Source organism: Barbus barbus (genome assembly GCF_936440315.1).
Source record: "Barbus barbus genome assembly, chromosome: 9".
Classification (NCBI taxonomy): domain Eukaryota; kingdom Metazoa; phylum Chordata; class Actinopteri; order Cypriniformes; family Cyprinidae; genus Barbus; species Barbus barbus.
Window position 1 is genome coordinate 6,394,636 of NC_136737.1, and position 27,053 is coordinate 6,421,688.

At 34.9% G+C, this 27,053-nt stretch overlaps 2 protein-coding genes across 2 annotated transcripts; one reads left to right on the forward strand and one right to left on the reverse strand.

Moving 5' to 3' along the window:
• Positions 1-857: 857 nt before the first annotated feature.
• On the forward strand, positions 858-12,361 carry LOC306874944 (SLAM family member 9-like). The gene is made up of 4 exons (XM_079425281.1): positions 858-1,015; positions 7,869-8,189; positions 8,413-8,715; positions 11,291-12,361. The coding sequence occupies exons 1-4, from the start codon at positions 961-963 to the stop codon at positions 11,416-11,418; spliced, it is 807 nt and encodes a 268-aa protein (XP_079281407.1). The 5' UTR covers positions 858-960; the 3' UTR covers positions 11,419-12,361.
• Positions 12,175-17,269, reverse strand: LOC306874957 (uncharacterized protein). Its single transcript, XM_079425297.1, has 6 exons — positions 16,944-17,269; positions 15,543-15,938; positions 14,977-15,042; positions 14,254-14,356; positions 14,024-14,070; positions 12,175-13,858 (listed from the first exon to the last, which is right to left on the reverse strand). The coding sequence occupies exons 1-5, from the start codon at positions 16,990-16,992 to the stop codon at positions 14,055-14,057; spliced, it is 630 nt and encodes a 209-aa protein (XP_079281423.1). The 5' UTR covers positions 16,993-17,269; the 3' UTR covers positions 12,175-13,858; positions 14,024-14,054.
• Positions 17,270-27,053: the final 9,784 nt, after the last annotated feature.

Here is a 27,053-nt window from a genome sequence, read left to right on the forward strand (position 1 = left end):
TTTAAATAGACCTTGACCTAAAATCACTCCATAATACATGTATGATGTAGGTGTAACAAAAGGGGTAACATAACTCTGAATGTCATCATTTGAAAGAGGAATGTCAGACACCCAAACCCTGATGGTGAGGAAATCTTGGACTAATTTTAATTTCTGGGGGAACTATCCCTTTAATGCCCTTGTTCTGATGACCATTTGTTTCATGTTTATCAAGATGACTTATTTTGGCTATACAAGCTGATTACTTGTGATTAAAATAGATATAAACAGAACCACAGGAAAGAAAAGGAAAAAAGAAGACGACTTTTCTAGTAAATGAAGTAGAGATGCATCATTCATCTTTTTTTTACAGTCTGCTTCTGCCTCTGAATCTCTCATCAGCACTCATCATTTAACTTCATTTCTATTGATTTCTCCACCGTATCACTTCATATAACAGTAACATCAGAGTTTAGAGTAACAGCATCTCCTACTATCACTGATACTGCATAAGCAAACACTGGATAAGAAACAAAAACTGTTACTAAAACTTAAAAACATATGTCAAGACTAAATAAATTTAATGGATAACCTTCAGTGAATCCACATCTACATTTATACTTATTAATTTAACACATATTTTTTCTTACGTGACATAGCTACAAACAAGGAAACCAACAAAGCGAACCATTTTAATGAGACTATAACTCACTGTCTAGAAAACCACATGCTAAAAGGAATATTCAGTAAGTAGTGAATAATACCTTTTTCATCAACAAAAAAACAAGGCTCTCCTAGCAGCCAATTATTTACTGACTGTCTTTGGGGCGAGTTTTAGAGAGGAAGTGTTGTTGAACACATGGGGCATGGTCTAATTCAGTCTGGAGGAAGTTAGCAGATAGTTCACATTGTTAACAACTTGTTCTCTACACATCTGTACTGCAAGGTTTCAAATTCGACTGAAACTATTTCAGACTGACGATGAAAATGTTTCACACATTTGCTTTTTGCTGTTTGTGCTGTTGCCATCTGGTTGGTAAGTTACAGAAAAGTTTTTTTTTATTTTTTGCTTTTAACAGTTGCATGATATTTTTGTGGAGCTCTAATGAATTCAATTCCACTATCAATAAATTAATAACGCAGCCTGTACAAATATTAGATGTTGCAAAATGTGACCCTGGACCACAAAACCAGGGTTCAATTTCTCGAGATTTGAACAAATAAGCTTTCCATTGATGTATGGTTTGTTAGGATTGGACAATATTTGGCCGAGATACAACTATTTCAATATCTGGAATCTGAGGGTGCAAAAAAAAAATCAAAATAATGAGAAAATTGCCTTTAAAGTTGTCCAAATGAAGTTCTTAGCAATGCGTAATGCTAATCAAAAAATAAGTTTTGATATATTTACAGTAAGAAATTTACAAAATATCTTCATGGAACATGATCTTTACCTAATATCCTAATGATTTTTGGCATAAAAAGAAAAATCTATAATTTTGACCCATACAATGTATTTTTGGCTATTGTTACAAATATACCCCAGCGACTTAAGACTGGGTTTGTGGTCCAGGGTCACAAATAATAATAGTAATAATAATAATAAATATCTAATAGAACTTTTATGCTTTTCCTTGATTTTAGTTATGATGTCAATACGTTGCTGTCTTGATGTAGCCAATTGCTGATCATGGTTTCAAGTATCTATATATCTGCCCTTTCCAGTGCACAGAATGTGCAGTAATCTCAGACAATTTAATGCAGATATTTTGATAAATCCAAATTAGCCTGAGATGTGAGCTATGAAGCACACACTTCTGGTGTATATACAAGTCACATCCACAGCTGTTAAAAACTAACGCTGGAACATACATCCACTAAAAACTACTGCCTTATAGCAGATTAAGAAACTGAGTAAAAATGATGAAAAAGGCAAGCTAGTTATGAGAAAAGATCGTGCAACACATATGTTTAACAGTTAAACCCAGTCCATGCAGTGTGATAAAAAAAAGAGTGTCTAAAAATAAAGTTCCCAGTCTTCACCTGATCTGCTGAGTCTGTTTTCACGAAGCAACCGAAGACAAACCTCTTCCACAAGCATTAGACTCAGCGGCAGCTGATGTCACCTCAGTCAAAGTTAACCAGTTCATTATGTGCTAGTTTAGCTACAAACTAACTAGCCTAGTTATACTGTATTCATTTTGCTGTAGGCTACATAATGTGCAGTTGGGGTGAGGATTTAAGAGCGGCAGGATTTTATTAATAAATAAAGATGGCAATATAAGAAGTAACAATAATTCAAGACGAAGGTAAATGCAACCTAACAGCTTTGTGTAAAATAAATTACTAATGAATTAAATGTGGGGCTATAAATACAAGAGACTAGAAAGCAACTAAATTAGACACAGGTGAAGGGGAAATCAAAATACATGGAAACCTAACACAATAGAAACTAAAGAAAACAGAGTATAGTGAAAACTGAATCAGTAGAACAAAATAAGCCTCAAAATAAGAGTCTATGAATGACATGAACCAAAGTAATTACACTGCACAAAATTAAACTGTGAAATGATATCCAATATTTTGTAAGTGGAAATTGTCGCATTATGTGTAATAGCACAACATAGCATGGAGTGCGTATGGAATACATTAGAATAATTCTGTTGCAGACTCCGCTTTACCACTCCTCCACAGCCTCATTTTCAGCATGTGCATGACAATGTGGCTATTACTCCATGCTTGTGGTTAATGTATGTTGGTATGTGCATGTCTTGAGGTGTGTATAGTGTGAGTGTGTGTTCTTGTGAATATAGCGATTTTTATATAGTGTGATTGAAAGGACCTCCACAATTTTACTTCCTCCATGAGAAACATTTTTATTGTGAAATAAAGTAGAATCAGTACATTACAGAGAATAATGAACTTTATCACAATATGCTAATTTTTTGAGAAGGACCTGTATATTGCCTCATAAACTTTACACTTGGTTTTTAAATGAACTATTTAATGCTGCAAATGTTTATATTCAATCATAATTTAAATCTGATTCTGATGTTTGATTAATTCTGGTTATTTTATTATGTATATGGAGAGCTAATTTTTTGAGATAGGAATTTGGGGTTTTCATGAGCTGTATGCCAAAATCATCAATATTAAAACAGTAAAAGGCTTGAACTACTTCAGTTGTGTTGTAATGAATCTAAAATATATGAAAGTTTATCAGTACATTACAGAAAATAATGAACTTTATCACAATATGCTATTTTTTGAGAAGGACCTGTAAGTGCAATAGAAACTGTTTCAGTAGCCTTAGTTCTGGAAGTATTTTTATTTATTTTTTTCTATAAGGATTTTACTAATCTCAAATATGAATCATATAGCAGTACAAACTTTATTGAAACGGAAACTTCACACGTACAAGTTTTGTTTTTATACCGGTACAGGATATTAAAACTCACCCAAAATATCCATATCTTTCATAATAGGTTCCTAATAAACCATTATATACTCACCTCGTGGGGAAGTCGTGGCCTAATGGTTAGAGAGTCGGACACGTAATCGAAAGGTTGCGAGTTCGAGCCCCCGGCCGGCAGGGATTGTAGGTGGGGGGAGGGAACGTCCAGCGCTCTCTCCACCCTCAATACCACGACTGAGGTGCCCTTGAGCCCCAACTGCTCCCCGGGCGCTGCAGCATGGCTGCCCACTGCTCCGGGTGTGTGTTCACGGTGTGTGTGTGTGGATTTGTTCACTAGTCACTGCTGTGTGTGTGCACTTGGATGGGTTAAAGGCAGAGCACCAATTTCGAGTATGGGTCACCATACTTGACAATACGTCACGACTTTTTACTTTTTTTTTACCTCTCCGTTGAATGGATAATAAAGTAGTTTCAAACCTCAGTTCCCGGTGTCCGTGCTAATTCAGTCAAGTTCTCACCACTTGAGACTCGATGTTAAAGATTTATTTAGGTTCTGATAACTAGTTATTTAAGAATTAATTACTCAGAGACTGATTTAAAAGCTTAACGAATCACCAAATCAATGGCTTCGTTTTATTTGAAAATACAGTGTAGATGCAAAGTCCCGTATTCACTTAAATGGCGATACAGCGGCAGAGAAAATGGGTTCTACTCGTCACAAAAAAACAGTCCAAGTTCGTAAACAAATGCGAGTTTAATCAAAAAATAAAATGACAAAAATTCAGTTGGAGCTTGTGTCCTATTACACTTGTTAAACCTTTAACTTGTATTCCCTTAAACGCTTAAACACAAGTTGTATCCATAAAGACAGCAAGACGGTAAGAAAACTGTTTCTCCCTTATTTCTCTGCCCGCACCTAACAAAAAACTCGTGTATCAACACGTGCGTGGCCGTTAAAGAAACAGAACCAAAAATATGCATCAGAAACATAAGAAATAATTCGGAAACATATATATCAATATTGCCTCTCAAAGAAAATTACAAAATTTACACTTTAAGTTATTACATGCAAATCAATACTCTAAGCAACAATAATAATATACAAATTATTGACATATTGAATTGGCTCTTACATACAGTAACTCATAAGCAAATAATAAAATAACAAACGAGAAGTCTTCACCACGCAATTTGCCGGCCTCGATCATCTCCAGCTCTTTATAGTCTTCCATCCACCTGCATTCTTCTTGTACATGTCGTCTGTCATCCTCCGCTGTCTGGGTGGGTTTCAGTTTCTCAATCTGACAGAGACCGTGACCCTTCACCCAGATACCTCTTATGGTAGGGTTAACAGTGCAAATACAAAATAACAACTTCCTCATTTCTTAGCTGAAAAACATGCCTATTATTATTTTAAACTGTGGAAAATTGTAATACCTCATTTCACACATATACTCGAAAAACTAGGTGTCAACATCATACACTTCATATATAGCAAATCTGAATAACACCTCATGACTTTGAAAAGAAGGTCCATTCTGCAAGTGTCACCTACAAGTGCAAAATGCATCTCCTTGACATCAACCATCACTTCGCAAAACAAGCTTCATAAACACAGTATTAATAACTTCAAAGTAGTTCATATTCATGCTCTCCATATACATATATTTTTGTCTCGTCTTGTCCTCCTTGCTCTGGTAACGTCGGACCCCCTGGTAACAGATCGTGAAAATCAATTTCTATTTTTTGTGGTCGTCTTGTTTTGATTAGTTGGGGGTTGATTAGAAAATGGCATACTATTATTACCAATCATGTTTACAATGTGCTTGTCTTGAGGTGTGTATAGTGTGAGTGTGTGTTCTTGTGAATATAGCGTTTTTTATATAGCGTGATTGAAAGGACCTCCACAATTTTACTTCCTCTATGAGAAACATTTTTATTGTGAAATAAAGTAGAATGAATGCTACACTCTTAAAAATGAAGGCTTGTCATGGCAAATTAAAATCACTCTCACCATGTAAGAGACAAACTCACTCAGTTGTCTTTCAAAGGTTTTATTCTTTGCAAAGAAGGTCAGACAGTCATACAGAAACACAAGTCGCTGCAGAGTGTGACCAAGAAGGAAGGGTTCCCTGCACCTTATATCTCCCTCGGCCTTCAAGGTTACAAACTTTAACAGCTGTACTTTTCCACACATGGTTAGAACAAAGAAAACATATCCCACTATATCATACTCCTTAAAGCTCTGCCATTTATATTTAATGCCTAGATAACCTTCTAGGTCATGGACAGTCCCCCAGTTGTCCCCCTTCCAGCTTAGTTATGGCCTACGCAGATGTCTTGTCAGCCATACATCTTTCTTTAAGCCCCTCAAACCATATGTTACTTTGGCTACACAACAGTTCTTAAAAAAGCATGCATTACGTAATGTTTCATAAGCATATAAAATCATGCAAAATCAACCAAAATAATTTTTTCTTCAACAAGCTCCAAAAGGTTTTTGGTTCCCCAAGAAACCTTTCAGTGAACAGATCTTAAGTGACCCATGTTGAAGAACATTTTCAAAATCTTAAAGAACCTTTTCAGCATTTGAAAGGTTCCATGGATGTTTAAAGTTCTTCATGGGACCATTGATGTCAATAAAGAACCTTTATTTTTAAGAGTGTAATGTTAATGTTACTGTGTGAATGTGAAATGTTAATATAATTTACTATTTGTATGTGAAATATAAGATTGATATTCAGGCCATGTTTACACAGGCAGATTATTTGTCAATCTGTCAATGTCAAGGACACTGAAATGTGTTCTGTTTGGCATGCAATAAAAGTTGCCAGTCTTTAGTTTCCTTTTCCTGACATTCATCTGAGGTAGTCTGCTTACGTCGTCGTCGTGACGTATTGTCAAGTATGGTGACCCATACTCGAAATTGGTGCTCTGCGTTTAACCCATCCAAGTGTACACACACACAGTAGTGAACAAATGCACACACACACACACACACCGTGAACACACACCCGGAGCGGGCAGCCATGGGGAGCAGTTGGGGGTTCGGTTCGGAGAGAGCGCTGTACATTCACTCCCCCCACCTACAATCCCTGCCGGCCGGGGACTCGAACCCGCAACCTTTCGATTACGAGTCCGACTCTCTAACCATTAGGCCACGACTTCCCCGTAGGGAAGTCGTGAATAAGAACAAATGTAGAGTGGGGCGTAATCCTGTCCATGGGGAGGTAATTGGATGGTTGTGGTTTGCTATTGGACAATCTCTTGTGAGTGATAAGTTGCCCCGCCCTCGTGCCAGTAAAGGCATCATCAGAGAAGAGATGTAGCTGCAAGAGGGAAGGCAAGTCATTTTGATTAAAGATAATGAAGGCGCATTAATTAAAAATGGATAAATCCTTTATAATAAATAATTCTGAATTCCATCAAAAACAGAATAAGTTGATTTTGATATCATGCTGGCTTCAATGAGAGATGACCTACATTTACAAGTGGCAAATGATCACTGCACTTTTGCTTCTGTTGTGTGATGAAAGCACAATGAGCAGGTGATGCTTATGTGTCCAGGGTAAAATGGGCATAATTAATACAATAAATTTACTAAACAATTATGTGAAGATCATTCTGCTTACTCATTCACAGAAAACAATATATTGATTAAAATTTTTAAAGACATGTTTTGTGACTGAAAGCCATTATGCGAGGTATGGCCTTGAATATTAAGTGATTTTCACCTGAAAGACAAAGGGCCCAGTGTGACTGTGACTGCGGAGATTGAATTTTTTTTATTTTTTTTTGTATTATTATTATTTGTATTTTATTTACAACACAGTATAATCAAAACATACATAATGAAGGTCAAAGACACATTATTGTGCACACTGATCTAACCACAGAGATGTGAACAGACTTTGACTCGTTCCTGCAACAGATTCTGTTCAACAAGTGAAACAAGTACTTGATATTTACTTATTTCCATGGATTCAAGAACAAAAAACAAAAAAAAAAACATCAGTATTCAAGGATCTTGTTTTACCATTCAATATCAGTGTAGTTGAACATCTGATTTTGGTACAGCGCTCTCTGAGGAAAACAGTTTGAAGAAAGTCATCAGGATTCATCTGTGGTTCAGGCACCTTATTCAAAAAAATACAAACCACCACCAAAAAAAAAAAAAAAACATTTGTAGAGATGGAGAAGACAGAGAGCGCACCCTGTTTGTTTTCTTTTTTGTTCCCTATAACCACAAAGTTTTGTTGTAATCGTGAGTGTACAAAAACAAAAACAAAAAGACACTTAACAGTTTCGATTGATGTATAACACTTATTTGTGTCACCAAAATCAACAGAGTATTTTTTCTGTATTTTGCACTTATCTTAAAAAAAACCATCTGGTATCACCGGCGATACCGTCGACCTAAAATAACACTTAAAACAATTATTTGAGACTTTTGATCTGTGTCTCTGTTCTTCAGATGTGTTTGCTGATACAGATGCAGTGGAGTCAGTGCTGGAGGGAGATTCAGTCTCTCTAAACTCTGGTTTTACTGAAATGATGGAGGATGAACTGATTCTGTGGAGGTTTGGAGCTGAAAACACTTTAATAGCTCGAATCATTGTAATGGCCGGCAGCATGACTGTATATGATGATGTTCTTGATGGGAGATTCAGAGACAGACTGAAGCTGGATCATCAAACTGGATCTCTGATCATCACAAACACCAGAACTGAACACACTGGACTCTATCAACTACAGATCAACAGAGTGAGCAAGAGCTTCAGTCTCACTGTCTATGGTGAGTTCAATATTTGTTTTATTTCACTTTAAAGCAGATGTATCTAAACATTTCTATTATTTTGATTATTGATTATTATAATGACTAGATAATTTTAATTAAGCATCATTTTCCTATCTGATATTTGTCCATGTGTTAACAATAATCTTTTATAAATGTAGAGATAAGAGTGGCGCAATAATCAGTTCCTCATCTGTTCTTTTTTTTTTTTTCATTTTTTCAGCTCGTCTGCCTGTTCCCATCATAATCAGTAACTCTTCACACTGTTCATCATCATCATCATCATCATCACAGCAGAATTGTTCATTGTTGTGTTCAGTGGTGAATGTGAGTGATGTGACTCTCTCCTGGTACAAAGGAAACAGTTTATTGTCCAGCATCAGTGTGTCTGATCTCAGCATCAGTCTCTCTCTACCTCTGGAGGTGGAATATCAGGATAAAAACACCTACAGCTGTGTGCTCAACGATCCCATCAGCAACCAGACTCAACATCTGGACATCAGTCAACTCTGTCACACATGTTCAGGTACAGCAGTGCATGTGCATGTATTCACTGAATTAATTTGTTGATTTTACCAAGAGAACTTAAGGTGCCAGTAATTATTAATTTTATTTTTTATTTTTATTTTTTTAACGTTTTATGGAGCACAAAAGGACATATTTTCAAAAAAATTGTTTATTAACACAAGAAAAGATTAGAGTTGACATTTAAAAAAATGTTTTGTACATAATGTATTAACAATACACATTATATCAACTGAAAACAAAGAAGTATTAGCAATTTGTTTAAAGATTGCAACAGAGAAAAAGTAGGAAAAGATAGAGAAGACATAAGAACTTGAGGGTAAGACATTTAACCTTCAATTACAGTATACAAATTAAAATCATCCCAAATTAAAATTGTTCTACTGGCGTTCTTATTTATTGACAATAAAAAAGTGTTTAGACAATTTTTAAAATCTTTCAAAAAGAAAAGAAAAGAAAAGAAAAAGTGGTTTGTTGTTGGCAAACTTACATTTGTGGATATAAAATTTTCAAAGAAAATAAATGAAGTTTATCACAAAACAAGCATTGTTTTTAGTGGATAAAGATTCATAATGTCCTAAAATATGGTCTTTAAAAGTTATGTGTGCATCTTGCTGAATAATAAATGAGCTAATATTTTGTTCAGTCAGTTCTGACAAGTCCAGAATAAATAAAGACCGTTTCTGTGTGAAATTGGCAACATGAGCATCTTGAATCAATATTAATCTTATATTTCTTCATAAAATGTTTAACGGGGTAAAATATGCTTCCTTTACTTCATTAGTGAGGAAATATTTTTGTTGCAAAGACCATATTTTTTTATATATCAATTATATCAGTAAAAGCTTAATTTACAAGTGACAATGAAATACAATATTCGGTCACACTTTATATTAGGTGGTCTTAACTACTATGTACTTACATCAAAAAATTTGTACAATGTACTTATTGTGGTCATATTGTAGTGTAAAACACCTCTGCTGTTATTGAGGTGGGATACGGGTAAGGTTAGGGACAGGTTTGGTGGTCTGGGTAGGTTCAAGGGTGGGTTAAGGTGTAAGGGATATCAACAGTGTAATTATAAATGTAATTACAGAAATTAATTACAGATGTAACTACATATAGGTATTTAAAACATATAAGTACAATGTAAAAACATGTACACAATAAGTGCATTGTATCAAATGATTAATTTACATGTAAGTACATAGTAGTTAAGGCCACCTAATATAAAGTGGGACCCAGTTTTTAATTTAAAAGAGATCTAACTTCATAATTTCTATCTTTTTTTTCTTTTTTTTTTAACAGAAAAACACATTTATTGGCTCAGGAAATAAAAGCATTTCAAAGTGGGGAGTAACTGCTATTTTTAAAAAGTATGCTTATTCCTGATGGATTGAAAAGATTCATTTATAAACACCTAAAAAGAAGGGAGCTATATTTTTACTGAACATAATTCTGATGTGAGACCATCTGTACCAACAGATTTATTTGATTTAAAAAATGTAATTCTACAATTTCTTTGGGAGCATCACAAAAATCTTGATCAGTATTACTTAATTTTGCTCACCTACTTCCATCCAACTTTAACAAATGCTCCTTCAGCTTTTTGTTTGAAAACTCATCTAATAGGCAAGTTCAACGTTTTTAGCATCATATAACACTGATTTAAACAGAAGATCTAAAATTATTAAATATAATAATATAATTATTAAACGTTCATTATTTTTTCTTTCAACAATTTATTGCTAAATGTTTGTAAAAAAAATGCCAATTTCACGTTTACTCCCAATTACAGGATTTAACAAAAAAATTATTTGCTTTTTTCCCCAATAACTGCAAAGAATAAAATGTTATAATTAAGCAATGACACATTTAATTTCCAATAAGATTTCTATGTAAATGAGCAGTATCTGAAAAAGGAATGAATAGAGATGCATTTGTGATCAGAAAGTGGTGATGGAATAATTTCAGAAATGGTATTCTTTAAATCTCTAGAAATAGGCAAAAAATCAATATGAGACTGGTTTGAAAGAGAATTATGTAAAAATCGAGAAGGATGAGTTTCTCTCCAGCTGTCAAGTAAAGAAAATCATTCAATGAAGATTTGATTTATCAGGTGACTTTGGAGGCCATCTGCCTCAGCAACACTGAAATAAAAGAATTTGAGTATTTGGTTAGTAAATGGATCCACTTGGTCAGTAAGTTTTTTATTCTATTGTTGTTGATTAAAACCATAAATAATAAATATTAACAATAACACAAATTAAATGTGAAAAAGTGAAAGTGGCATACGGCCAAGTATGGTGACCCATACTCGGAATTCGTGCTCTGCATTTAACCCATCCAACGTGCACACACACAGCACTGAACACACACACACCGTGAACACACACCCGGAGCAGAAATGTGAGATTTCTATTACAAGGCCTATTTGGGTCAAAATCAGAGCATCCAATCTTCCCTTTAAAATTATTTTTAAGGATGTATACACCAGCTGAAGTCCTTGCTCCATGATCCATCCATAAATCTAAACCCCATCATTTGTTGTTGTTGTTGTTGTTGTTTCCCCCCAGAAATTCACATCAGTTGTTGTGCTACTGCTGAAGCTGTGATCCGATTGGTGGTCACTGCTCTGATGGGCGTGGCTGCTGCAGCTGCTGTTGTTCTTCTGGTCAATGACATCAGGTCTACAAGAGGTTAAAAGAGAAAACAGAACAGATCAAAGATATTCAGACATATATTGGAGTTGGAATCGTACAGATGAAAATATGTGTGGTCCAATTGTTTAGTGATGGCAAAACAAAGCTTTGCTCTCCATCTAGTGGCCAAAATGATGAATATTTTAAAATGCCATCCAATTTACATTTCTTTGTTTTCACTTACCCCTTCATTTATGTTGATATTTTTTATTTTGTTACATTATCTGCAGCAACCCCACACATACAAAAGTAAAAATATTTGTCATGATTTTTACCGAAATCTTAATATTACATACTGAATTGATGAACGATCTATAAATCATATGCCTTTTTTGAGATCCAGCAATATTACGATTTCTAAAGGATTTATTTAGAACTAGTACTTTAGTAGAACTAGCAACTAGAGTCGCAAAAGACTGGGAGTCATGGATAATTTTGATTGCTGCTGGTACCAGCATGCATTGCAACATCAAGCTTTATGTTGTTAGCATTGTTGAGAAAAAGACTTAACGTAATTGACTTTCAACAACAGAATACATGAAATCAGCTGAAATAAAATGTGTTTTTACTCACCTCTTCCCTTTTTTCTGTTCTTGTTTCTCTTTCATTCAGTGATTCTGCTTGTTGTTCAAACAGCACTTAATAAATCACGTCATTATCTAATTTACCGCAGAAATGCTTCATTGTTACTTTAACAGTCTGTTATGAATATTAAAAAAATATTCTTTATGTAGTGGACTCAAATGAAATAAGTTACTAACAGTAAATATTCATTTTTATTTGTTTTACATGAATTTGAAATAAAAATACACTGCAATACAATTCAATAATAAAACATGGCAACATGCCATGAAATCTAAAGAGGACAACAGTCTTTTTTTATTACAGACAGAGATTTATTTTAATCATACATGAATGACAGAGAAAAAATAAAGAGTGACAGAGAAATTTCTGTTCTGGAAGCCTCGTTCATTTTCTTAACAATCAAACAAACAAACAACAACAAAAAAATGTAAACAGAAAAACAAGAAGTAAAAGGAGACATGATGGAAAATGTGCCATGTTTCTCTCATAGATTTTTCATGTAATCTGGATTACATAATCAGATTCTTGTAATTATATTATATTACATTTTAAAATAATCATACTCATTTACTGGATTACATTATATTATTCACACTATGGTGTCCATTGACCTTCACTAATTATTGATCAGGACAAATGTCAGGACAAAATCATTTCAAATTTGAAAAAACTTGAAAATGTGTAATGTCATTGTTGTTTTCGTGTATTGCAGGGATTCCCAAACCTTTTTCTCGTTTTACTTGAAATCCCCTGAGATGTTAAATGAGTTATTTCAAAAGTAGTCAGAATACATTGACTAAAATTAGTACTGAGTACAGTAAGTACAGTAACTACACTTTGCACTGCTTACAGGTCTGTGGTTTATAAAGGATCAGTTTCTCAATGGAGGAAATGAATGGGAATTCCAGAATGTGGAGTAATATTAAAAATCATCTGAGGTATAATGAAAATGACAGTAAGAGTTTGCATTTGTGTGACTAATGTCATATTCATATTTCCTCATTTTTGACTAGTATATAACATTAAATTGTCATGTGCATAAACTTAGAAGTAGTATAAATAGCTGTCATACTAATATTTAAGAATGTATTTTATATTGCACAAAGAAACAACAAACTTCAAAGTTACTTTCCAGAACCTTAGCCTGCACTGTTGAACTGTGGTGGATCAAGAATCCATCTTTATTCATCTTATTTTAATAATTCCTGTGATAAAGTGCTTGTGATGCTAAAATCATTTGCTAAATTATTAAATGCACATATATACTCTAGATCAGTAGTGTTGCACAGTTTACAGGTGGCATAATAAATAATTGTAGCTGCACACGTTTCAATGGCCAGACTTCGTCTGTGCTTCATCCCTACTTCATGTGACCGGCACAAATTCAACAAGTGTTGTTATACCAAAGCCAAAGCAATGGGAAATATTTAAATGAAGACAATGTATCTTACTCATGAACAGAAATACCCCTTGAAGCCAGGCAATCATAAGATTAATCACTAACAGAAAGAGCACAAAAATAATTTAAACATGAATAAATGATTGCATGATTATAAATGCAAAATAAAACCAAACTAACCAAAACATAACTCTGATATGTAATTACTGTCTTAATGATAAGATACACTAATTACCTTACAATCACGGATCTGTGTCACATTTAGTGTTTAAATTCAATTTTAAAAACAAAACCTTGAACAAATTCAGTATCTTCTAGTAGATTGCCTTTAAAGATGTAAATAAAAGTAATTTTAAAATATTGTATATATGTAAGTATATATGTCTTACAGTGAAGATAGCTTCTGCAGCAATTCTTTCTCATTTTATAATGACACTTTTGGGATCTTCTTTCTCCGTCTGTAAGAAAACAATGAATCACAGAAGGTAAATTTAGAGATTTAGAGCAGTCCATTAGATTCTGTTAAAAACTGTATTTGCCATTACAGTGATTTTGTCCACGCGGGTAAAATCAAACACAGATCTTAGTGTGATGTAAAGTCAGTTTTCAGTACAGTGTCTTACCTCATCTTTGCACAGTAGTCCTTCACTGTTTTTATTCTCCCTTATTGCTGTGAAAAATAATAATAAAAATCACACACACACAATTAAATGAGGAAGGTCATTATCAGGACATATTTGACATTGGAATGTCACAACTGACCAATCAGAATCAAGTATTCCAGAGAACCGATTAATATTTTTGCATAGAGCACATGATGTTTCCCTGGACTGTATCTGTATGTAATACTTGCCATTTCTGGAGATCCTGCGGCGAGAGTAAATCACACCAGCAGTAACTGCAAACATCAGCATCAGCACATATTCCTACTACAGCAGCTGAAGACTGACCTGAATCTGGAGAGATAAAGAGAGACAATTATTACTGCGGGAGTGTGTTTATATACCACATTCATTGGATATATTCTCTCTGTGGACACTTTTGCATATCCACAAGGCTTATGCCTCTGTTAAAAATAGGGATTATTCTATAATGGAATAGTTCATGAAATATTTAGGAATTGTCTATGAGGCTGGCTTCCAGAAATGTCAAGAGACAGCTTTCACTCTTTGTGACCACATGATATAATTATCGCATGTCAAACATCATCGTGTACTTTGAATGCGTTTAAACAGCTGCCATGTTTTTGTATGACTTTACAGGATCATAATAGTCATGGTTTGTTGAATTACGCGTTTGGATGGAGCATTTTATTGGCTTCCCATGACTGCAGTCTGAAACAGTGTAAAATAATATTTCAGACATCTTTATTATAAGCAGCAGGTGTTTGACCAGTTGTATTTATAGATTTTTAAAATGCAATATTCTGTGTTTAAATGAAATTCAAATGTTTAAACAACAGCTAAATCATTTAAAGGGAAGTATAAGTCAAGCTCCCCTTAAGAACAATGCACTTATACTGTACTGCATTATGTGCAATCTATTAAGAGGTAAAGAAGGAAGGGTGAACATATACCCAAGTCAGACTCCCTCGTCTCCATACGGGACTCTTCACCGGTTTTGACTTGATCAGACAGAGCAGCTGGAGTAAAAATGAAGAAATACAAAAGAACACATTAAAATTGAATTGATGTTGAAAAATGATGTTTAAGGAAAACCTTATAGAAAACATTCTCCAGTGCCACACTAATAATATTAGTTGCCTATGCTTGAAAATGAAAGTAGCGATAGTCCTTTCTTCCATTCAAAGAAACATATACCATCAGTGATCAATTATAGTAAGCTATGTTAGGTCATCATATAAAGGTTCTTTAAAGACCAGTTATTAAAATATAATTTCAATAACATTCATCCATCCAACCTTTTTCTAATCCACTTGTGTTATGCAGGATCACAGGTTTTCAGTAATGTCATAATCATAAATACCATTTTAACGTTGAACCGTTAAATTAACAGCATGCCAATAAAGTTGATTTTGGTTTTATTATATGATTATAATAGAAAACTCACTGATTTATTTTCCAATATTTAATTTCTGCGAAAAACAAAATACTCAAGGGTAAACAACTTTGAGTAACTCACCAACGACGATCATATTGAAAGTTTTTATGGTATCATCATGACTGATGCTGATTTTTTTGGTGATTTTTCTGCTGTCACATTTGCGGTTTCTGTTCAAACTTTGTCTTTTCCCTGAACTCTCACTTCTGATGATCTCTGCTTCATAACGTCCAGCATGTTCAGTTGTGATGTTTGTGATGATCAGAGATCCAGTCTTATAGTCCACCTTCAGTCTGTCTCTGAATCTCCCGCCTTCACCATCATATAAACAGCTCGTATTGGGATGTCCATTGATCAGAGCGATGCGAGTGTCTTCAAAATACCACAGCATCTTGTCATGTTCTTTTTTAGTGATATTAGTGTATAGAGTGACTGTATCTCCCTCCATCACTGTCACCACATCATCACCAAAAACACCTAGAAACACAGATAAATAGTTAGTAAATAATGTTTACTTAATATAATTTCAATGAAGTGTTATGAATAACACAGTTCGTAAGTATGCTTCATCATTAGGAAAAAAAACTGTTAAACATGAAAGTATTAAGCGATCATTTAAGATATTTCTCCTTATAAAGAACCTGTTTGACATAATGGGTTCTTAAACATTCAGACAAGAACCTTTGTCCTGTGTAGGATCACAGAGATGCTGGAGTCCATCCCAGTGTCTCTCAACACCTGAATGGATGGCCAGTTTCACAGGTGGCCAGGAACTAACAGGCTTAAATATACAGGAAGTGTAATCAGGGAGAACAGAAATGGCTGTTGGCTAATCAGAAACCAACAAGAGGGGAAAACAGAAACCAAGGATACAGACATGCAACACTGAAATAGGATACAAAACAAAACCAAAACTGGCTATATAATCCTGACAACCATTGCAGGGTTTTCAGTAACATCAAATATTTAATTATTCCTAAAATATTTCTGCTGAAAATGTTGAGAGAGTCAGTTTAATCTCCAGCTCTTCAGAAATGCAGTTATGTTGACGAACCATTGAATTAGCATTGAACCCTTTTCCTTGAGAAATCTGACCAGTGAAACAGCTCATATAGCCTATTCAATGTGCTTTAATGAGTCCGATGACAGTCAAATGTAGGCTACCACATTCTCAGAATACACGTCCCGATGTGGAAAAACAATAAAGCGACCATATCGTCATGTATTGTCATATATAGTAAGCTACCAAAATTGCTAGGTCGCTTTTCGCCATTTCCTTGTCCAGAACAGGTACTAGAGCTACATAAAATAAATGCCACCCAGAAACACAGAATAAGGAAAATCGTGGCACTGTATTATTAAAATATATTAAATTATTTAAAACAGCGACAAATACAATCCAAGATTTGAGGAGTTTTTGTTAAATCGCCATTTTCCATCATTGAAAACCGACATGAGGATACAAATTTAAGAGTCTCTTACCGTGAACGAGCAAAATAAAAAGAGTGAGCACAAAATAGCGTCCCATCATGTCAACCGGGGTCTCTGTTAGAGCTGATTCAAATGGCGTTGCTCTGGTGATCTTCGTATGGCTTTCTCTTTCGTTCTTCCAAACCAAGAAGAACCCAATAATTTAATTATTTAGTGTGTAAATATAAATATCGGATAACTATTCATCCAAATAAAATTAAAATACTCGTTATCTTGTGTGTCAAATTAATACACGCATATTGCCAGTCGTCGAAAATGAAAGTGAACGCAGCATTGAGTTCCATTACAAGCATGCATGGGTTTTCCCACAAAATGCCACGGCAGGGGCGTAGATTACGCGGGGGACGCGGGGGACATGTCCCCCCCACTTTTTATAAAAAGTAAATTCGTCCCCCGCACTTTTTCATTGGACAGTTGTGTTCTCGACATGTTGAGGTTTTAATGGAGCAATGTATATAAATGCAGAATGATTTAAAATTCAAAGAGACAAGATAATTTATACATGACGTTTACGTTTCCATGGCAATCAGTCACTCAGTTTGTGACGTCGCGACATGCCCAGACTCGCGCCCGCGGTCCCGCGCTGTCTCCATCATTCAGAGGTCGAGATGAGTTCAAAGCGGCAAGAAACTCTTCACTCCCTTTTTACGAAGAAGTCAAGCAGCGTAAGTTGTCATGTGGGATCCGAATAGTGTTGCACAATGTTGAGTGACTGCCTATTGCTCTTGTTGAATAAATAGCAAGTTTTGATGTTCATTATATGGAGAAAAAAAAGCTGCCTGGACAAACATGCACTTATTTATTTTCAGTGTATTTTTTCCGTAACTCTTTTGTAACGTCTTTTATTTTAACACGTATGTATGTTATCAGAACCCTTCAAATAAGAATAAAGATAATGTTGAACTGAGATTTTACAGCGTTTGCAGCATTGTGACATGTTTAACTGCCAATTCTATACATGATGTATTTCAATCAAGTATGCAAGCACTGATCTGATACAGGACCGATCTTCATTTAGGGGTGCTCTGTCATTAGTGCACTCATTTTACGTTTTTATGTGTTGTCAAGAATGAACAAGAAACAGTCACCCTAGGTTTGTTAGAGCAGAATCATGACGACACGCAAGAAAACACACTTCACAGCTGAGAAGAACTGATAGAGTGGCTTTTAACACCTGGCTGTTTTTACATTGTATAAAATATATTAATACACGATCGTTTGTAGGATTATATATGGACCAATCATAGAAAACACATAATTAGTCAAATATAGAAAAATAAAAAATAACATTAGTATGATGAACAACTTCTCAGCTATCATTTTTAACTACAGTAGGTAATTATTAGCTTGCATATTGGTTGTTTATTAGCACTTAAGCACATATTAATTCTGTATTCTGCATGACCATATTCTGCATCCCATAATCCTAAACTTAACAACTACAACGACTACCTTACAAGCTATTAATAAGCAGTAAACGAAGAGTGTATTGAAGTAAAAGTCATAGTTAATAGTGAATATGTGTTCCCCATTCTAAAGTGTTAAAAAATAATCTAGGATATAAATGATTGGTTATTGTCCAGCAGTGTACTTAATGTGTTATTTTCTTCTGTATGTCACTATTCCCTGTATGTACATGTTTCAAACACTACTTTATTTGCTGTAGACAGAGGCAGAAGAAGTGCATTCAGAGTTGAGAGTGAATGAGGCAGAAAGTTTCAGTGAGGCTTCAGAGGTAAGATTATTTACAGCATTGTCTATGATAAGATATTTCTTTTAACATAGACTAATCAGACTAATGTATAATAGAACAGAACAGAATAAAGAAGTATGTGAATGTGCAAGTATCCATTACTGTGTGCCATGTACTCTATACAACACTCACAAAATACAATCTGAAATATGTAAACAATAGTACCCTTATAAGGACATCTTTGTAACTTATACTCAAAAAGGTGCACATTAGTACATTAGAGTACCAATATGTACCGTAATGTACAACTATGAAACTTTTTGGGGTAAATAAGGTACAAAGATGTGCTTTTAATGGTACTGTCCCAGTGACAAGCTGTTGTATTTCTTTCTTTTTCTTTTTTCTATCTTTCTTTCCTTCTATTTTATAATCATATATAATAATATAATCATAAAGCATATTAAGCAAAAAGGTATGATTAAAAATAAAACCTGTCAATTAGACAAGGGTTAACTGAAAAAAAAAACAACAACAAAAAAAACAGGTATAACACTAGACATTCCGTCCCCCCCACTTTTGAAATGATGGCTACGCCCCTGTGCCACGGTATTTAGAGACAATCAAAGCAAAACCTGCGGCCATCTTAGTAAGGCTATTTAGGCTACAGAAATGTATAGTAAATGTGTCCCCATCAAAATCACTTTCATTTTGTGTGCAGGGGGATAGTAGGCCCATGTCAACCTCTGGGCACTATGCACGCTGTCACCCTTTACCCCGCCCCTCCAGTAGTGATGCCCCTGATGGTGTGTGCAAGTCTCAGAAACAACCATTGAGACAACACTAACAAAAAAATTATACTATTTTTTTAAGGTAAGTGGTTGCACACAATTTATTTTAGCTACATTTAAATAAACAAATTTAGTTGAAAGTTAATCAGCTAAATTTGTTTATTTAAATGTAGCTAAAATAAATTGATTGCAACCACTTACCTTAAAAAAAAGTAAATTCAATGATGATTTTTTTTTCAGTTAAGGTAGAAAATACAATGTGTTTCTTTTATTATTGAGCGCACTATGAATAATTTATAAACAATAAAAATTTAAGAAACAGAAACATATAGGGGCCACCAAATAAAAAAAATAAAAACAACACAGTTGTTAACCCAAACATTTAAACTATCTACCAAAATGAAAATGAAACAAAAACAAAATATGCGACTCCTCAACTAAACTACGCAAACTAAAAACAGAAATACAACAGGTGGCAATCACTCGTAAACTAGCCTACACTAACATTGAAGAAGCTATAAACACTTATAGGATCAATATTCAGCTAAATTGTTTGCGAATGGTGTGTTAGATCAACAATCAGCTGAATTGTGCAAAATATAGGGCATTAACACAACACAACAACATAAAATCCAATAAAGAAATCAATTGCAACCAAGTGGTTAACCACAGTTTGTCACTGACTATTAGCTGGAAAATGTATTACACAAATGTAGCTATAAAATCACCTACACACACTTGTACTTGAACCTATAGGCTCTAGTTAAAACTCTGAAGCAGTGTCTTAATCAGAACAAATAGTGCAGTGTATGAAGACAAACAAAGAACAATACCAAAGATCTGCTGGAGCTCAGAAACCACAGAACAAACATATTTACAACCAGTCGTGGCTCAAGAGTTGCATGATATCTAAAGCTGCTCTGGTTACTGAAACAGTGCAAACAGGGCTTTTTATCCTGCCAGTATGTCAGCTGATTGGTTGATCATGTGTTATGTCACAAGCATGATGATCGAGAGCAGTACAATCCAACAGTCGTGACTCATGAACCTGAAAATAGAAACAGCGGAAAAAATAAAACCACAGGGGAAACCAAAAAGAGAGAAATGTAAAGCAAAATACACAAAACACACATCGAACGTAACACAACACGATGCGATATATAATTAAAAATACAAGCAAACCTGTGGAATAGCTTACAATCAATACAGCACATTAACACTGTACATTCTGGTCTACTTTTAGATGGAAAGATTCAAAATACATTACAGCAAATTTGTGATCTTTCTGTCAGTGTTAAAAGCTAGAGAATTTAGGCTGTTGCAGCCACTGTGTCATATATGTGGTCACAGTGCTCTTTCAGTGAAGGGTGGTCCGATCCTGTTGGGGGAGGATTCACACAGATGGATATCTCACTTCTGTCGTGTCTAGTCTGTTTTCAGACGTTATAATCGTACAGTGCTCAACGAAAATGGTTCATGTTTTCATTTTGTTCTGTATGTGTTTGTGCAAACTAGCTGGTAAGTAATGTATATATATTGTGTTTATAGCTAAAAATGTATTTACTGATTTAGTTCATGCCTCAGAGAAATTCTTATTTTCTGTTTTTTATTTTATTTTACTACTTTCTTTTAGCTTCTTTCCTGTCTGTGGTGCTATTTTGTGTTCTTTAAATACAGAGTATTGATCCTAAAGTAAACCAGCATAAAGTTATTATCCCTTAATATGTGACAACTCTCTGTTCTTCAGGTGTGTTTGCTGATACAGATGCAGTGGAGTCAGTGTCAGTGCTGGAGGGAGATTCAGTCTCTCTAAACTCTAATGTTACTGAAATGATGGATTATGATCTGATTATGTGGCGGTTTGGAGATAACAAGACTTTAATAGCTGAAATCAATGTAATGGCCGACAGCATGACTGTATATGATGATGTTCTTGATGGACGATTCAGAGACAGACTGAAGCTGGATCATCAAACTGGATCTCTGACCATCACAAACACCAGAACTGAACACACTGGGGTTTATAAACAAGAGATCAAAGGTCACGCCAGGAAGAGCTTGAGTCTTATCATCTATAGTGAGTTAAATGATTTCTGTTATAAATAGTTGCATTCTACACACTTATTTTTGACTCTACTTTTCAATCTGTTCATTAATACTTTCCTTTTGATTGATTATTATGAAGTTGGTATCTCAAAAAAAAAAAAAATCACAATAGTCTAATGTTTGTGGATGACATCACAAACTCTCAACACAATGAACACTGTCAAAACCAGACCTCTTATTTACTAATAACATAATTTACATAATTAACATAAAAGTCGTGGCCTAATGGTTAGAGAGTCGGACTTGTAATCCAAAGGTTGCAAGTTCGAGTCCACGGCCGGCAGGGATTGTAGGTGGGGGGAGTGAATGTCCAGCGCTCTCTCCACCCTCAATACCACGACTGAGGTGCCCTTGAGCAAGGCACCGAACCCCCAACTGCTCCCCGGGCGCCGCAGCATAAATGGCTGCCCACTGCTCTGGGTGTGTGTTCACGGTGTGTGTGTGTTCACTGCTGTGTGTGTGTGCATGTTGGATGGGTTAAATGCAGAGCATGAATTCCGAGTATGGGTCACCATACTTGGCTGAATGTCACTTCACTAATTTAATCAGATTTTACTAATCTTTCTCAGCTCATCTGCCTGTTCCCATCATCATCAGTAACTCTTCACAATGTTCTTCATCATCATCATCATCATCACAGCAGAATTGTTCATTGTTGTGTTCAGTGGTGAATGTGAGTCATGTGACTCTCTCCTGGTACAAAGGAAACAGTTTATTGTCCAGCATCAGTGTGTCTTATCTCAGCATCAGTCTCTCTCTACCTCTGGAGGTGGAATATCAGGATAACAACACCTACAGCTGTGTGCTCAACAATCCTATCAGCAACCAGACTCAACATCTGGACATCAGTCAGCTCTGTCAACGATGTCCATATGGCAATGGTGAGATTAGTGTTTATTCACTGATCAGTTATTGAACATCTGTTCAATAACACATTCAGCTACACTAAACACACACAGTACATTTGTATCTAGTCATTGCTTTATAACTGAATTTGCAAATAAAAATGCACAAATGAAAAAGAACAGCTTGGAAAGTAGTTGTGAGACAGAACTAAATGTTATATTAATCTACAGGTCAAAAATATTAGATTAGCACTGATTCGTTGCCTAGTCCACAACCCATAATAAGTGTAGGTTTCACACACGCTTCACATTCAGTCTCACTTTCTCTGACTTTGCCTGTGAACTTTGACTATGCAAATGTGTATGTAAATGTGACACTGTAATAATGGTGGAGTAGAAGAGAAAGCAGGCAAAGATACAGATCTAAATGCAAGAGGATATTATTTTTTAAACTCAAAGTCAAAACAAGAACCAAAAAACAAGGACTGTAGGGAACAGAAACACATCAACATTTGACAACTGAAAAAGCAAAAGGGGGAACAGAATGGCTGTATGAACACAAATGAAGCACACCTGGGTAAGACAATCACCTGAGAAAACCACAAAGGACTACAAACATGGCACTTGATACAGGAAGAGACACAAAAGTCCTATAGCAAGCATGTCAAATTCACAATCAGAATCTGAATCAGAAGCATACAGTAAACCAAGTATATGATGTCAACAAGAAAAGCAGCAAAAACTAAGTTGGATGTTCACTTATCAGTACATCAGACTGATACTAATGATTGTGTGTCTCTAACATTACAGGCTCTCTGTCTCTGATAGTGTATATCTCTGTTGCTGCTGCTTCTGGATCTCTGTTGATTGTGGCTGCATTCGGGATATTTCTCACGTGCAGGAAATGCAGACAAACTGATCAAAAAGGCAAGTTATCTATAAAGTGACTTTGGGTGGAAATGGTCTTTACTAATTTCGCTCAGAAAAAACAGATTCTGCATTTCTCAAACTGCAATAAAGCACATTGGAAATACAGAGAAAGAAATACAGTATATATACAGTAACTCAATCACAATCGTACATGTTAAACATGCAAAGCTCAGCTGGTGTTCATATTAAACTGTTTCACTGGTGGGTGACATTTTACTGCCACTTCAATTTATTACATTTCATCATATTATAATAAAATACAAATTACTTTAGCATTTGTCTTACGGTTTACAAATTATCGGAAAATAATGCCTTTAAAGTTCATTTTCTGTATTTCTGTATGAACTGAATTCATTTGTTAAAGCTATTAAAACCATGGGATGGAGCATTAAATATGTTCACGTTGCACAATTAATTAACCATTAAATATTTTAACTTTGACAGCCCTATAATAACAACACTAATGTTGTGAAGAACCAGATCTAGTTAAGATTGAGTTGTTGTTGTTTAATGCATCTATTAATATTTTTTCAAACAGTTCAGACTCCTGAAGAGATCACTTACATTGAGCCAACATTCAACAACAGAAATACGCATAAAACGGTAAGATTTATTCCAAAGCTATGTTGTTCATCTCTGTATCAATTTAGCAGTCAGTCCAATTTGTGCTTGTACAGAATTATTTATACTACTTATTGCAAATAGTGGCTATTATCTGCACCTCAGTATTGTAGTACATTATAAAACAGTACGCAATAATAACGTACTGAGTGTAAATTATAGTTTTAATTCAAATTATTAAATGGATGTCACCTTATTGGGACAATAAAGCCCTCCCTACACCTAACCTAACCCTATCTGATACTTTCATTTTCAACTTTTTGATTATTTCCTTCATTTTTTTATTGAAAATAAATGCCTTTCTGATGCAATATGAGATTTGTAAAGGGAGAAAAAAAAAAGTTTGGCAAAAGGCGGGCTCGAACGTGTCAAAAAGCAGAAGCCTTACCATCTATGCCACTGAAACTGATGCTGAACAAGCGTCTTTTTCAATGTTGACTAACCCAATCACATGTTAGTGGGCGGAGTTAGTGTAAATAGCCTTTGCCAACAAGGCGGGCCATTTGCGCTTACTGTATATAGACACTCTGTTTTTAATATAACTCTGGTTGTATTTGTCTGAGAGAAGAAAGTCATATACACCTAGGATGGCTTGAGTGTGAGTAAATCATGGATTAGTTTTCACTTTTGGGTGATATTTTTTACATTATTTACCACTAAAAGCGTGCTAGTATGCAACTTTTAGAAGTACATAAGGTCCATAGTAATCCTTTTTAAGGCTACTGCCCCAGTCACAAGATTCCATTTTTTTTTTCTTACAGTGGTATGTACTGTCCTAGGATGCATTTCTCGAAAACATTATTAGCGTAATTAGACTGTAGAGACCATTTATGCTAGGCCAGTGCTCAGCCTGGTCACTGTTACAAAAAAAAAAAAAAAAAAAAGATATTTGAACTCACATTGACTCTCAAATTCATCATCAGTAAGATTTTTTAAATATAGTTAATTTATTATTATTATTATTTATTTATTTAATTTTTTTCAGAATGTTAAAGAGGAAGCTCAAGTGGAGTATGCATCAATTGCCTTGAGAAGATCAAATCTTTTCCTGAGTACCAGACCCAGACCCTCCTGCGACATCCTTTACAACTCCTGCTGACAACAAGTTCTTTAAAAACTTGTAGATGAGTTTTGGGATTGTTGACAATATGTAGTATCTACATGTAGTATCTAGAGTCCTGTACACACCGGCAGTGACTCGCAGTGACTAAAACTGCCTTTACACCATTTCCGAAAAATGATGTTTTGGATCCGTTTTAAACTTTGGGTGCGTTTAAATATTTACTGACCACTGTGAATTCAGACATACTTGTTTTGTTGCATATGATTATTGCCTACTGTATAGCGGGAAATTATGCGATTTCATACACAAGTACACGTATTTTCTTGTAGCCTAATCTTAATGTAATATTGTGCACGATTATCAAAATAAAACATATTATAGATGCACTTGACTGGTATTTAAATGATATAGACTTATACTGTTAGACGTATACTATATAAATTTGTTCTTGATCATACAGATTAAGCAGTAGGAGTATGGAATAAAAAGTGTTTCTGTTGCTACATGCAATACATCTGTGTATTTAACAAATCATCCCACCCAAAAACCACACTGACATCACTAGAAAGTGACGTGTTCAACTTCAAGCCTCTGTTTTCAATTCCGCTTACAATTGCAAGTGGCAAATCTCACCTTTCGGTTAAATCCAGCTGTAGACAAACATATAGTGTTAATTTGGCTAAAACATTATTTAGTTGCAGTCAGTGATTATTTACAACTGTGCAAAAATTGTGGTCTGATCTGCTGGGCGTATAAATGGCTTCTTCATGAGAATTTATAGAAGATTTTTGTTGTTGATGTCAGTTTGTGTGTGTATGTGTGAGGTGTTAGCTGTGTGTCTGTGTGAATAATGTGTGGGTAAAGTGCTTTTTCCATTCCTGTTCATACGAAGCTCAAAGATTGATGTCTGCCTTCACTAAAAATGCTGAACCCATTAATAAATTCTGACAAATAAAAAAAATGTCTTAGAAACTGATCAAACTGATAGAAAAATATCATGCAGTGTAATGTGAAATATCAAAATCGATACTTACGCATATGCATGTCTCTCCATGACATCACAAGCCATACTGTTAAATGCCGAATAAGCAGTGTTAGTTTCACTGGTTGTTTTAGCTCCTGCAAGAGAAGTCATTTCTGAGAAGATGTTCTCAACATCACACTTTTTTTTTCATAAAGGTCATATCCTCTTTATTTTTGTCGATGTCGGGGTGTCATTTTAACATTAAATGCAATCTTTGTGGGTTTGTAGTGTGAAAATGATTCATATAATAATTCATAATGCCATTACTCTGGTCTTACCTGGGAAAACATGACTATTTTAACAGCCTCCAAAGGAAAAAACAACAACTCAGATGTAAAACTGGAATAGTTGAAACTGTCAGTGTGGAAAGATGATTACACACTAACTGGCTATGTTAACCAGACAAATCTTGACACTTTATTACTTAGAAAGTGTACACACCACAGGCTTTTACTGTTAATTATAGTGCCATGTAGTGTCCAAAATCAGACCATCCGGAACAATAAAAGCTCCACATTTGACAGACGGTGTGCGCTATAAATACATCACACAGTAGAGCAGACAAAGGCATAATTATAAACATGAGGCAGTTTTAACTATTGTTTCTGCTCGTCTCTTGTTGTTTATTTTTCTGTCAGTGATTCGGCTTGTTAACATCAGATGTTTGATGCTCATTCATTGCTTAATTAAACACTTAATCATCTAATTAACTGCAGTTGCTTCAGTGTTAATTTTTACTGTAGTTTTTACAAGAATACTTGACAAGACACATTTTGACAATTTTTATATTTGCTCAAGAAGACGTGAAAGAGAATTTAATTCATGTGTAGTCTGAGAAGAGTTTGTCCATGTGTGCGTGCATCAGGTGCTTGCAATACCGTTCTCTTTCGCGATGTCTTGCACTTGAATGGCTTAAATGACCCATTTGAATGTTTAAACTGGCAAGACTAAATACATGTGAAAATGAGGAACTTTCTTGAGGAAACAGAACTGGCTTGATTGTTGGAACATGCCCCATTGCCCACGGGACG

Coding starts and splice junctions, on each gene's coding strand:
- LOC306874944 (XM_079425281.1), top strand. CDS start 961: ATGAAAATGTTTCACACATTTGCTTTTTGCTGTTTGTGCTGTTGCCAT. Junction 1,016..7,868: donor GTGCTGTTGCCATCTGGTTG/GTAAGTTACAGA, acceptor TCTGTTCTTCAG/ATGTGTTTGCTGATACAGAT. Junction 8,716..11,290: donor ACTCTGTCACACATGTTCAG/GTACAGCAGTGC, acceptor GTTTCCCCCCAG/AAATTCACATCAGTTGTTGT.
- LOC306874957 (XM_079425297.1), bottom strand. CDS start 16,992: ATGATGGGACGCTATTTTGTGCTCACTCTTTTTATTTTGCTCGTTCAC. Junction 15,939..16,943: donor TTTTATTTTGCTCGTTCACG/GTAAGAGACTCT, acceptor CTGTGTTTCTAG/GTGTTTTTGGTGATGATGTG. Junction 14,357..14,976: donor GACGAGGGAGTCTGACTTGG/GTATATGTTCAC, acceptor TTATCTCTCCAG/ATTCAGGTCAGTCTTCAGCT.